The sequence below is a fragment of the Pleurodeles waltl genome, chromosome 8 (assembly GCF_031143425.1).
Source record: "Pleurodeles waltl isolate 20211129_DDA chromosome 8, aPleWal1.hap1.20221129, whole genome shotgun sequence".
In the NCBI taxonomy this organism is placed as follows: Eukaryota; Metazoa; Chordata; class Amphibia; order Caudata; family Salamandridae; genus Pleurodeles; species Pleurodeles waltl.
In genome coordinates, this window is record NC_090447.1 from 1,248,841,520 (window position 1) to 1,248,854,886 (window position 13,367).

Sequence of the window (13,367 nt, forward strand, 5' to 3'; positions counted from 1 at the left end):
AGAAGGTTATGATCAACAGTATCAAATGCTGCGCTAAGATCAAGTAATATAATAGCGGCATGACCGCCTTGATCCAGAAGGTGCCTAGCAGATTCAGTGACTGCTAAAAGAGCAGACTCAGTACTATGCTGAGCTCTAAAGCCCATCTGAGAAGGATCCAAAAGTTTCTGGTTCTCCAGGTAATTTGTCAGCTGAAGGTTGACATGTTTTTCCAGGACTTTAGATAGAATGGGGAGAAGAGCAATTGGCCTATAGTTATCTAGCAAGACGGGGTCCAAATTAGGTTTCTTGAGGAGGGGTTTAATGATAGCGTGTTTAAACGATGAAGGCAAGAAGCCTGAGGATAGAGAGTGGTTTAAAATATTAGTCAAAGGGGGAACAATAGTATCGGAGGCTAGTAGCAAAATGGAAGAAGGGGCCGGATCAAGAGAGGAACCAGACTTAAGATCACAAAGAAAGTTAATAACCAGGGTATCGGTAAGGGGTTGAAAGTCATTTAAAGTAATACCTGGGGGAACCATATCGGTTAACTGAAGGTCCATGGGTGTTGACAGAACAGGAGAAGAAAATGAAGACTAAATATTATAATTGTATCCCGAAAATGGGTGGCAAATAAATTGCTCAGTTTAATGGAAGCTTCTATAGGGGAGTCACTTTGAGGGGCCAACGTTAATTCCTTAAAAATCTGGAAAATCGCTTTGTGCGAATTGGAAGATTCTTCTATTTTCATGCTGTAGTAGGTCGTCTAGGCTGTTTTAATGTTCTGATGATAAAGTCTAATGGCTTTCCTGTAGGCTACTTTGGAAGATAGACTATAGTCCTTTCTCCAGATTCTTTCAAGCGTTTTGCAATCTTTTTTAAGTTGTAACAGACAAGGTGAGAACCATGGGTTAGATTTATGGATGGACCTTTTTAATCTAGTCTTAATGGGTAGGACAGAGTCTAGAGAAGTAGAGATCCAGTTGTTAAAAGAATCAACAGTGGTCAGAGAAGCGCGAGAAAAGGTATTGGGCGCTTCCTGCCAATCTTGGGGACTAACTTGGACCAGAAACGTCCGGATGTTGTAGTCTTAGTAGGAGGCTCCAAAGTATAATTATAGGAAAGAGAGAAAGACATAAGATGATGATCTGTCCAAATAAGGGGCAGAGGGGAAAAAATCCTAAGGACAGGTACATTACTAAAAATAAGATCAATAGTATGCCCTTTGGAATGAGTAGGGGCTGTGGAGTATTGTATCAAATTCAAGGATGTTAGAGAAGCCAACAGCGATTTGGCGGCCGGACAGTCACCATTCTCCAAGTGAATATTAAAATCCCCGAGAATGGTCAGGTTAGACGATTTACAGATAAAACTGTCTGCAACATCGGGTAAGGATTCTAAAAAATTAACACAGGAACCAGGGGGACGGTAAAGAAGAATGCCTGAAAAAGTGAAAGTAGGCGATAGATATAAGGAAAAAGTCATACTTTCACAACCTAAGATATCCAATGGTAAGGTAGCGCATTTAATTGTTGTCTTACAGATGATAGCGATACCACCCCCCCTTATCAGGTGCCTGTCCACATGTCTTATGGAATAGGAAGATGGTAAGGAGAGACAGATATCAGCAGATGAATGATCATTGAGTCATGTTTCAGTAAGGAAAAGCACATCAGGTTAGAGGTCTGTTAGTAATGAATAAATATGTAAAAAATGTGCTGGTAGAGAACTGCAGTTAAGCAGAAACATTTTGCCCAGTGGCTGAGAGAGGTCCATGGGAGTTTGGGAATTAATTGGCTGAGAGGAATTTGTGAGGGATAGAGAATTAGAAGACTTCCCCATAAAACATGATAAAGTGTTGCTAACATTCAGAGAGGCAAAAGGAAAATTACCGGTCCTGTGGGATCCTAAGAGCGGCAGAGATAAATTGGGATGAGTGGACATCTCGAATTCCAAAGGAGCAGCATTTCTGGGCTCTGGGCTCGTCAGGGTGCGGACGGGCGTGTCCACTGCGCGGCCGACGAACAGCAGGCTTTAAATCCCCCATCCGGGGGAAGCCTGAAGAGTAGTGGCTAGAACGCTAACCAAAATGGCGGCCGCTGAATGGCCCAATAAAAACACAGTAAGGGGAAAAAACTGAGACTGCCAGCCCACTAAACACCGGTGCCGGCGGCTCCAATAATAAAAGAAAATGCACAAAAAAGAATTCTGCCCCCCAAAAAAGTAGCCCAACAAAGCACAAATCCTATAAAATAAAAAATGCTAAGAAGATACAATCACAATTATTCTAAACTCAAAAAGCCTCGCAGACCAATTCCCAATGAATAGATCATTCCTTAAAGCAGTGACTAAAGCCAACAAAAAGAAGTACCCGTTAGTAACACAGCATCTCCTGGATGCAGCCCCAGGAAGACGCTGCTTACCCTACATGTTATTTGTCTCAGCACATCACAGCTTTAAGGCAGGATTTATTTGGTAGCTTGGAGGTTCCTTCAAACACCACTAGCATCCACAGCCACATGTGAATGACACTGCTCTCTCTCTATCCCAATTACACATAGAAGGACTGATATGACGCCCCAGTCCCATTCTCGGAGGTCCTTCCTGCTTCCACCAAAAGTAGCATAGAGGGGTTTTGTCAGGGAAACACGCTCCCACTCATGGTAACAATCTCCCTTTTAAAAAAAATATGTTTTCTGACCGTCGGTGCAGACCCTGATTTGGTTGCCAGATTTTAGGCCAGTTGCTAGGGGCACACTGCCAAGCCTAGGACCTAAGGCTAAGAGTCTGAGATCAGGATTATTTTAAATAGTTTCCCAGATCCAGTCAGTGTACCTCCTGTTTTTTTTTTTTTTCAGGTGTCTCTTGGAAAAAATGTTTTTCATTCTTTCTTCTTTACACTTAATAGATAATCACAGAAACGTGCACCATGTCTTGCCTCAATTATTGAAATGGCCTTCATTTTGTGTAGCCGATTTGGCACTCAAAATTGCAGCGTATACAAATTCATTCCATCCGTACAGCCTACAATCTGAGAAAATGCAAGTACGTCCAGGCCACTTGCTACTGGATTTCCATTAAACAGTATAGTCTCCTCCTTGAAAGCTGAGTATAATATGTACTGTCACATTTATACTTGTTAGCATGATTCTACTAGATAGAATCCCCAGTAGAGGTGTTGATAACTGTACGTAGTACATCTTGCTTCTGTTTCAGATAGCAGAAAAAAAAAAAAAAATACATTGTAACATATCCTATGAGATACTTTCTTTGCTTAAAACAAAAGGAAGCAATATTATAGTTCACAAATGGTGAAGTTACTAGAGTAATAAACAGAAAATACACATTTAAGACTGCTCTCCAGTATATGAAGAATTCACAATAAGTGGCTTCGCACGTAGAGACCTTTAGTGACGTACGCCCTGCTTGGGGAGGGGAGGAAGGGGGGGGGCATAAAAAGTGCAGTTATTGAAACTATTATCATAAAACACATGTACAAAGATGGGGGTAATTCCAAATTAAGCCTAAAAAATACTTGTCAACTCACTAAATTAACAGCAAGGACACAGTCTTCTTTGAATGAATGAGCTATCTAAAATAACTTGAATGAGAGCCTATTTAAAAAAAATATATATTGCTGATGAAACAAAAAGGGGATACTTCAACTTAAAATATACCAAAACAACAAAAAAACAAAAAAAAAACAACAAAAAAAAATCAGTGCATAATATTATTTTTCTAGCTGTAAAGGTATAGTGTGAGCATAGTTCTTGACAGGGCAGTCAGGAGTGAAAAAAAAAAAAAATACATAAATTCATGTGACATGTACAAGTCACAAATGAACATACTCTGTATGCCTTTTACACAGTACAGTAACATACACTGCTCAAATTTGAAAACTAGTGAGGAAAACAAATCACACAAATGTGGAGCATTACAGTGAATGGATACAGTGCAAAGTAGAATGTGCTTTTGGTTTCATGTCTTCAGGAATGATCTGGCAGGTTATCGATGCACTAACCTTCAATCGTCGCACCATCTCTTCTTTTGAAATTTTATCAGAGATCTCTTTGACTCCTGGGGGGTAAGTGATTTTTCCATCATTGCTTTTTGATTTTGAATGGGACATGATTGCAGTCTATGTGGTTCAATTCTGTAGGAAGACAATTAGTTTCATGATTAGTTACATTTTCTTTTTTTTTAAACAATACGTAATTTGTAGTAACTTTTTTCACATGCATTACTTATATAACTTTTCTCCAACAGTTCTTTAGTCAAATGCATACCTGAAAAATGTTCAGAAACGTTAGCACCCTCATGACTAGTGACACTCACTAAACTAATTTCCTTAAAAGAAGCTACAAATGTGATTCAAATGAAGACCCTTCCATAGTAAATTCTTATTTCAATGGACACCTTCCATTTTGTGTAACTGTGCAATTTACTGACAAATCTGTCAGAGGTTTATCACATCTGGACAATAAATCTTGAGTTTACAGTAAGTCACATTGAATGTACACTCAGTAACCACAAGAAAAGATTTACAAACGGCCTAGCTGTTAAATTGAGAGAGAACACTAAAAATATACATTATTTATTTCACTTTAGTATCTGTTTTAAATGTTAAGAAACACAATAGTTAGTAATATGAGTTTATTACTGCAGCTTGTGGTCCTCTACTAAACAGAACTTTGTTTCTCTACAAAGCAGAATGAAACTATAAAATGCTTGGATGCATGTGATGCATACATAAAGCTTTAAGAGCTATAGCAGAGTGTTTTACTTTGTTTTAACAATTCACTTGGCTTATTGTTTCTGCGTAAGCAGGTGTTTAGATTATTATAAAGGGATACTTTCCAGCAATCTCAAAAGCGCCAGTTGCCACACTTTTTAAGTCCCTCCCCAGACGTCCACAAGGGGCACCTCCCCTTGGCTTGTCTTCTAAGCCACTCCCCAGAAACAACATCGTCCCTGATTAAGAAGCGGCACCATGGCCAACAAATACAGTGACATTTTCCCCATGTCAGGCAAAGTCACAAAAAGGAATGCTTAAGAAGGGTGATAACAGAGTTTCGTTACAATAGAAATCATTTGTTTGTGGTGTTAGGCTCTTTAAGGGATTCTTGTGATCTTACTATGTGAAAAACGCAGAACTTCCTAGCACGGAAGAGAGAAAACGGTTTTCTCTCATGATCTTCTCAAAGAGGTTGCAGAAGGTGCTACATGTTTTCTGTAAATTCACATTATCTTCTTCTGCCATGTGAGAACAACGTCTGATATTCTCAGACAGACATCGCAAAATCTTCTCGCCCACTCACTATGACGAGTCACATTTTATCAGGGCAAGCTATTTTAAGGGAATAGTGGCCTGTTCTGGTGAGAGTGGTCAGGCTGGCAAAGAAAATGGGTTCTGTTCACTCAGCAAGTAACTGAGCAATAAAGATGCCTATAAAACTTATTTTTTTAACTTTCTCGTTTGCTGTGTTTCAAAGCCAGAGGTCAACTGTCACCATACGTTTTTTGTTTTGTTTTTCCAGATTGCTGCCCATTTTATCCTAGAGAATGGGGTTTATTTTTCTTTCTCGGACTGCAAAGTTAGAGGGTTTTGTAAACTGTGAATTGTCTGCAATCATGCAGTGTGAACCGGAAGGATGCAAGATGTCTTATTTTTTGGTAACAACATTTAAATAGCTTGAAATTAAATGAAATATACAAATATGACAGCAGTTTTGAAACAGCATTTATTTTTTCAAATTATGAAGTGTGATGGATGCAGAGTTTATGTTGGGTGCCTTGGACGAGGTGATCTCGTCCAAGGCACTGGTTCCCGGGTGCCTTGGACGAGATCACCTCGTCCTGCACCTGGGAACCGGGGAGAACCCCCCCCGGTCGTGGATGGAAGGGGAATCCCTTCCCCTTTCAACCCCCCCTGTGATGTCAGTGCGCGATCGCGCACTGACAATCACAGAGGCCTCCTCCCTTCCACGTGGAGGAGGCCGGAGAGGCTTCAAAGGGAAGGAAATAAATGTCCTTCCCTTTGAAGTCTCCTGAGCGTTTTAGCAGCCGGATTGCAAGCAATCCGGCTGCTAAAACGCCCACTAGACACCAGGGATTTACTTTTTATTAGGAAATTGGCATGAGGGAGCGACCCCTTGGGCAAGGGTTGATCCCATGGGGGGCATTTTTTTTAAGGCCTTTTCTGCCCCCCCCCGGGGCAGAAACCTCTAGGCACCAGGGATCCTTTTTTTTTGTTGGTTTTGTTTTTGTTTTGTTTTTTTAGAGGTGGGGAGTGACCCCTTAGGCAAGGGTCGCTCCCCTAGGGGGCAAATTATATTTAGGCCATTTCTTCCCCCCTTGGGGGCAGATTGGCCTATTTTTATGAGGCCAATCTGCCCCCAAGGGGTGACAGAAACCACTAGACACAAGGGAGTTTTCTTTTTTCTTCGTGAATTTCACGCAAGGGGAGCGACCCCTTAGGCAAGGGTCGTTCCCCTGGGGGGCCAATTTATTGTAGGCCATTTCTACCCCCCTGGGGGGCAGATCAGCCTATTTTAATTAGGCCGATCTGCCCCCAAGGGAGGCAGAAACCACTAGGCAGCGGGGATTTTTTTGTTGTTTTACAGATGGTGAGCGAACCCTTAGGCAAGGGTCGCTCCCCTGGAGGAGCAAATTTATTTTAGGCCATTTCTGCCCCCCTGCCCCCTCTAGGCGCCAGGGCTAATATTTTTTGTGTGTTTTTTTTTTTTTTATAGAGATGGGGAGCGACCCATTAGGCAAGGGTCGCTTGTATTTAGACCATTTCTGCCCCCTTTGGGGGCAGATCGGTCGATTTTAGGTCAATCTGCCCCAAACAGCTAGGCACCGGGGATTTTTTTTTGCGCCAATGTCACGCAAGGGGAGCGACCCGTAGGCAAGGGTCGCTCCTAGGGGGGGGTTGGAGGGGGCAAACTTATTTTAGGTAATATCTGCCCCCGGGGGGGACAGAAACCTCTAGGCGCCAGGGCTAATTTTCTTTTGTGTTTTTTTTTTTTTTTTTTTTGTGAGATCGGGAGCGACCCATCAGGCAAGAGTCGCTCCCTTGGGGGGCAAATTGTATTTAGACCATTTCTGCAGATCGGCCAATTTTTGTTAGGCCAATCTGCCCCCATGGGGGCAGAAACCACTTAGGCACCAGAGATTGGTGTGTGTGTGTATACGTGTGTTTTCTTTAGGGAGGCAGCCCCTTGGGTAAGGGTTGCTCCCCATGGGAGCACATTACTGTTGGCCATATCTGGGCCTATTTTTGGAAAGCCCATCTGCCCCAACGGGGGCAGAAAGCCCACCAGAGGCCAGGGAAGTTGTTTTCCCAAAAAATAAGAGGGTGGGGGTATAGCCATACCCCCACCCCAAATAAATGGGGCCAAAGTTGTTCTGCCCACTAGTGGACAGACATGCCAATTACCCCTGATCCACACCCCGGCGGGGGGCAGAAAGTCTACTAGATGCCAGAGAATTTAAAAAAAACAAAAAATATTGGGGTGATGGCTACCAACCAGTATGGGCCTGGTTACGCCCCGACCTCAACTGAAGGGGGTAAGTGTCTTTCAGCCCTCCCTCGCACTCTAAAACATCTTATCTCACAGCAAGCAAGAAGACATTTGATTATTTTGGGTTTTAGTTTTACATTTGGGCCATGAGAACTTGGCTTACTCTCAAAATCGTCCCACTTGGAATGGGGAGGGCTGCACTTTATGGACTTTGGGACGCTGCCATGTAGGAAAATCCACAAGACCTAGACACATCTGAAAACTAAACATCTGGGTGATTCCAGGGTGGTGTGTTTCACATGCACCCTGCACCATTTTTGTACCCACAATCCCCTGCAAACCTCCAACTTTGCTGGAAATCACACATTTTCCCCCACGTTTTTGTGATGGAACCTTCCGGAATCCACAAAATTCCTACCACCCAGCATTGTCTCATCTATACCGATAAAAATTCTGCTGCACTGGTCAGCCTAAAAATGTTTTTTTTGCAAACTGCCCTTTTGGACCCCCTTTTTTCCCCCTCAATATCGACATGTTTTTGGCTCTTCCCTTTCACAAGCACTTGGTCCACCTACACAAATGAGGTATCATTTTTACCGGGAGACTGAGGGGAACATTGGGTGGTATGAAATGTGTCCCAGTGCGGTGATCCCACACAGAAATGTGGGAAAAATATGATTTTTTAGCTAAATTTGAGGTTTGCTGAGGATTCTGGGTAAGAAAACATTAGGGCATCCACGCAAGCCACACCTCACTGGACTCCCTCGGGTGACTAGTTTTCAGAAATGTCTGGGTTTGGTAGGTTTCCCTAGAAGGCTGCTGAGCCCAGGACCAAAAACGCAGCTGCCCCCCTGCAAAAACAGGTAGTTTTGTATTTGATCATTTTGATGTGTCCACATTCTGTTTTGAGCCATTTCCATTCGTGGGCTCTAGGCCTACCCACACAAGTGAGGTACCATTTTATCGGGAGACTGGGGGGGAACGCTGGGTGGAAGGAAATTTGTGGCTCCTCTCTGATTCCAGAACTTTCTGTCACCGAAATGAGAGGAAAGGGTGTTTTTTTGGCCATATTTTGAGGTTTGCAAAGGATTCTGGGTAACAGAACCTGGTCAGAGCCCCACGAGTCACCCCATCTTGGATTCCCCTAGGTGTCTAGTTTTCAAAAATGTGCTGGTTTGCTAGGTTTCCCCAGGTGCCGGCTGAGCTAGAGGCCAAAATCCACAGGTAGGCACTTTGTAAAAAACACCTCTGTTTTCTGTGAAAACATTTGATGTGTCCACGTTGTGTTTTGGGCCATTTCCTTTCGTGGGCACTAGGCCTACCAACACTAATGAGGTACCATTTTTATCGGGAGACTTGGGGGAACACAGAATAGCAAAACAAGTGTTATTGCCCCTGGTCTTTCTCTACATTTTTTCCTTCCAAATGTAAGGCAGTGTGTAAAAAAGACGTCTATTTGAGAAATGCCCTGTAATTCACATGCTAGTATGGGCACCCCGGAGTTCAGAGATGTGCAAATAACCACTGCTTCTCAACACCTTATCTTGTGGCCATTTTAGAAATACAAAGGTTTTCTTGATAACTATTTTTCACTTTTTATATTTCAGCAAATGAATTGCTGTATACCCGGTATAGAATAAAAACCCATTGCAAGGTGCAGCTCATTTATTGGCTCTGGGTACCTAGAGTTCTTGATGAACCTACAAGCCCTATATATCCAGAAGAGTCCAGCATACGTAACGGTATATTGCTTTCAAAAATCTGACATCACAGGAAAAAGTTACAGAGTAAAACGTGGAGAAAAATGGCTGTTTTTTTCACCTCAATTTCAATATTTTTTTATTTCAGCTGTTATTTTCTGTAGGAAACACTTGTAGGATATACATAAATGACCCCTTGCTGAATTCAGAATGTTGTCTACTTTTCAGAAATGTTTAGCTTTCTGGGATCCAGCACTGGTTTCGCACCCATTTCCGTCACTAACTGGAAGGAGGCTGAAAGCACACAAAAATAGTAAAAATGGGTTATGTCCGAGTACAATGTCAAAATTGTATTGAAAAATTGGGTTTTCTAATTCAAGTCTGCCTGTTCCTGAAAGCTGGGAAGATGGTGATCTTGCCACCACAAACCCTTTGTTGATGCCATTTTCAGGGGGGGAAACCACAAGTTGCCTTCTGCAGCCCTTTTTCCCCATTTAAAAAAAAAAAAAAAAAAAAAAAAACTTTTCACTGTATTTTGGCTCATTTCTTGGTCTCCTCCAGGGGAACCCACAAAGTCTGGGTACCTCTAGAATCCCTAGGATGTTGGGGAAAAAAAGGATGCAAATTTGGCGTGGGTAGCTTATGTGGACAAAAAGTAATGAGGGCCTAAGCGAGAACTATTCGAAACAGGCAAAAAAAAAGGCCTGGCACAGGAGGGGGAAAAGGCCTGGCAGCGAAGGGGTTAAAAGGTTCAAGACAAAATCAGAACACTTTACTTAGTGATGTGCATATGATAAATAATTTCTGAAAGTTAACTTCCACGGATTTTAGTTTGTATACTATGTAGTTTTATCAGGAAACTGCATGTCAGTGGGAAAGCTTGTGGCCATTTCAATAAAAAATGAGTTGTCTGTAAGTAGCAGTGCACTACCATATCATGCATTAGTAACATATTTATTACAAGTGAGTGTTTAAACACAAACTGAGAAGTATTCTTGCACCCACCCTGATGACAATGCTATTAGTGAACTAAGAGGCGAGTCTGGGGTCATATGTACTTTATGCATGGGCCAGATTTTTATACAGGGAGCAAAACTTTTTTCTATTAAATCAAATAATCAACAATACGGATGCTCTCTTGTGGTAGTGTGGTCAAGCAGTTAGGCTTAACAGAGGGTAGTGCAAAGTATTTGCTGTACATACACTAGCAATAATGGAAGCACACACTCAATGACTAAACTCATAGCAAATGGTTTTTATACAGCAAAAATATAGTTTGTTACTTTATTTCTAGAACCACAAGATGCAAGATGCAGATAAGTATATTTGCAAGTAAGTATCCAACACATGTATTAATACCACTTCGTTTCAAATTGGCAAGTTACACGGTTTTCAAATAAATAGCAATAATTTGTTTCAAAAGTAGACAGTTCTGTTGGGGGGGTGGGGAGGGGGGGGGTTTCAAAACTTAGCACAGTTTTGAGGTAAGTACAAGAATTACAGTTCCAGTATCCAGGGGTTAGGATGTCCACATGTTGGGTTTGAAGTTAACCTCAAACACCCACCACAAGAAACACGGACCAGCTGGGTGCAGAGGTAAAAGTTGAGCTCGATTTAACATAGGCTCCTATGGAGACTTGGGGAACTCAGAATCAGGTCTGCTTGCAGGTATGTACCTGTGGCTTCGGAGGGCTGACCTGGGGGGTTTAGAGGAGCACGGGCAGGCCACAGGTCAGCACCCAACACACCCTGAGCAGCAGTGCAGGTGCGGTTGGGTGCAGGGTGCAAACACAGCATCGCGCTCCCAATGCGTTCCTAAAGGGGGGCACTGGGTTTCACAAAGATGCTAGAGGTGAAGTCCACAGGGTCGGTTCCGGGAAAACCAAAGGCTGAACAAGGAGGGCCATCTGCTGGACATTGCTGCACCAAAGGTTGAATTCCCCAAGGCCAGGGGGCTGTGGGTGCAGGGGTACCTTTTGACGTCAGAAATCTTTGTCCGGTTCTGTCGTGGTCAGGGGGATTCAGGCGGCGTCATGTTGGATAGGAGGGTTCAACCTAGGGTGGACACTAGGTCAGAATCTCCTGGGGACCAGCTCTAGTTGGTTGGGCCACCTGGACACTAGCCATGGGCGTTGGGTTCAAAGTGGGCAGGACTCGCCGATCCTGGGCGGTTTGGAGTCCCTTGCTGGTGTTTCTTTCTGGACAGGGCCGCTGTCCACTGGAGTTCTTGGTCCTCTGGGGTGCAAGTAGTCCTCTTGTGGCTTTTAAGAGATCGCTGGTACTGCAGGACGCATCGCCTTTGCTTCAGAAGCTGGAGACAGGTACGGATCGGGCCAAGTCAGTTGCTGTCTTCAGTCTTCTCTGCTGGGGGTCAGCTTAGCAGTCCTTCTTTTCTTCTTCTTGAAGCCACCAGAAATCTGACGAGCTAGGTTTAGGGGAGCCCTTAAGTCCTGGATTTAGGGGCAGTACAGGGGTCAGAGGGCAGCAGCCATTGCTGTTCCTGAGGGTGAATAAACACTTCCAATGTCCACTTCCTTTGGGGAGGGTGGGACACAGACCTAATCCTACTGGTCCCTGTCCTCCAAACCAAGATGGAGGATTTTGCAAGGGGGGGTGGGATAAATTCAGCTCTGGACACCTAAGGGTTGGTCCCAGCTGAAGTGGTCACTCCTCCTTGTTTTCTCTCAATTTTCCCACTGGACTTGCCACCAAAAATGGGGCTTTATCCAGGGGGCAGACATCTCCACTGGGTGGAGTGCCCTAGGGCACTGTAACAAGAGGCCTGAGCCTTTGAGGCACACCGCCAAGTGTTACAGTTCCTGCAAAAAAGGGACATCCACCCAGCACATTCACCCAGTGCAGGCTTTGTTTCTGGCCACATTGAGCACAAAGGCTCATACCCGATGTGGTCAGAAACTCATCTGGAAGTGCCAGGCTGTCACTGACTGGTCAGTCCTGCACTAGAAGTTTGGCTAAAATACAGGGGGCATCTCTAAGATACCCCCTAGGTGCATTTTTCAATAAATCCAACACTGGCATTTGTGTCTGAATAACTGATATCAAACTCCCCAGTATTCAATGAAGCCATTATGGAGCTATGGAGTTCGTAATGACAAACTCCCAGCCCATATACTTCATATGGCCATACCGCATTACAATGTCTAAAAATGGACGTAGACACTGTGGAGGCATATTGCTCATGCAGCTATGCCTTTACCTGTGGAATTGTGCACCCTGCCTTAGGGCTGTAAGATCTGCTAAAGGGGTGACTTACCTATGCCACAGGCAGTGGTTTGTGGGCATGACACCCTTAGAGGGGTTCCAGGCTGACTGTTTTTTTTTCTCCCCACCAGCGCACACAAGCTGCAAAGGCAATGTGTATTTGCTGGGTGAGGGGTCCCCCAGGGTGGCATAATACATGCTGCAGCCCTTGGGGACCTTCCCTGGCTACAAGGCCCTTGGTACTATGGCTACCTTTTACAAGGGAACTGTTTGCTACGGGTGTGCCAATTGTGGAAGCAATGGTACAGATTTTGAGAAAGAATACTGGTGATGGGGCCTGGTTAGCAAGATTCTAGCACACTCTCAATCAAGTCAGCATCAATATCAGGCAAAAAGTGTGTGGGGGGCACTTTCCTACAGGTTCCATCAAAGAACCAAGCGCAGGGAATACCTCTGGTGCTGGCACAAAAAGATTGCATTTATGTCTCGCCTAAGACAGTGCATTGTTGTCTCCTGCGCACATCTTAGTTACCTTACAGTGGTCCTAGAGGCCACCCACTGCTTACCATTGGCAGGTTTCATGGTCACTCATTTGCTTGCCTTTTAGCTTCTGTGAGGAGGGCGATCCCCTGTGGGGGCAATCATTTGTTTTTAACAGCTGTATGGTTTCCGGCCCCCAAGGAAACCATACAGCTGTTAAAAAAATATCAATCTATATATACAGATATAGATCTATAAAGATAGTTTTATTTATTTATATATTATATATCTATCACTTTTGTCAACACGTGTGGTTTTCCTGGGGGCTGCAATCGGCCACCAGGAAAACCACACCCACATATAAAAGTGATCACATATACATACAGACACATATATATTCGCCACCAATTCTCTTGCAGTTGCAGCTTGCGTCTTGAAAGCAATGCACATACTTCAATTT

General features: G+C 43.6%; 1 protein-coding gene across 2 annotated transcripts in view; it reads right to left on the minus strand.

Moving 5' to 3' along the window:
• The window catches only part of PDS5B (PDS5 cohesin associated factor B), an 813,886-nt gene that overhangs the window by 781,311 nt on the left and 19,208 nt on the right, over positions 1-13,367 (minus strand). For both annotated transcript variants that reach the window (XM_069205557.1, XM_069205556.1), the window contains exon 2: positions 4,001-4,132. In XM_069205557.1, coding sequence (XP_069061658.1) covers positions 4,001-4,108 — 108 coding nt within the window. In that variant the 5' untranslated portion in view covers positions 4,109-4,132. The remainder of the gene's footprint in view (positions 1-4,000; positions 4,133-13,367) is intronic.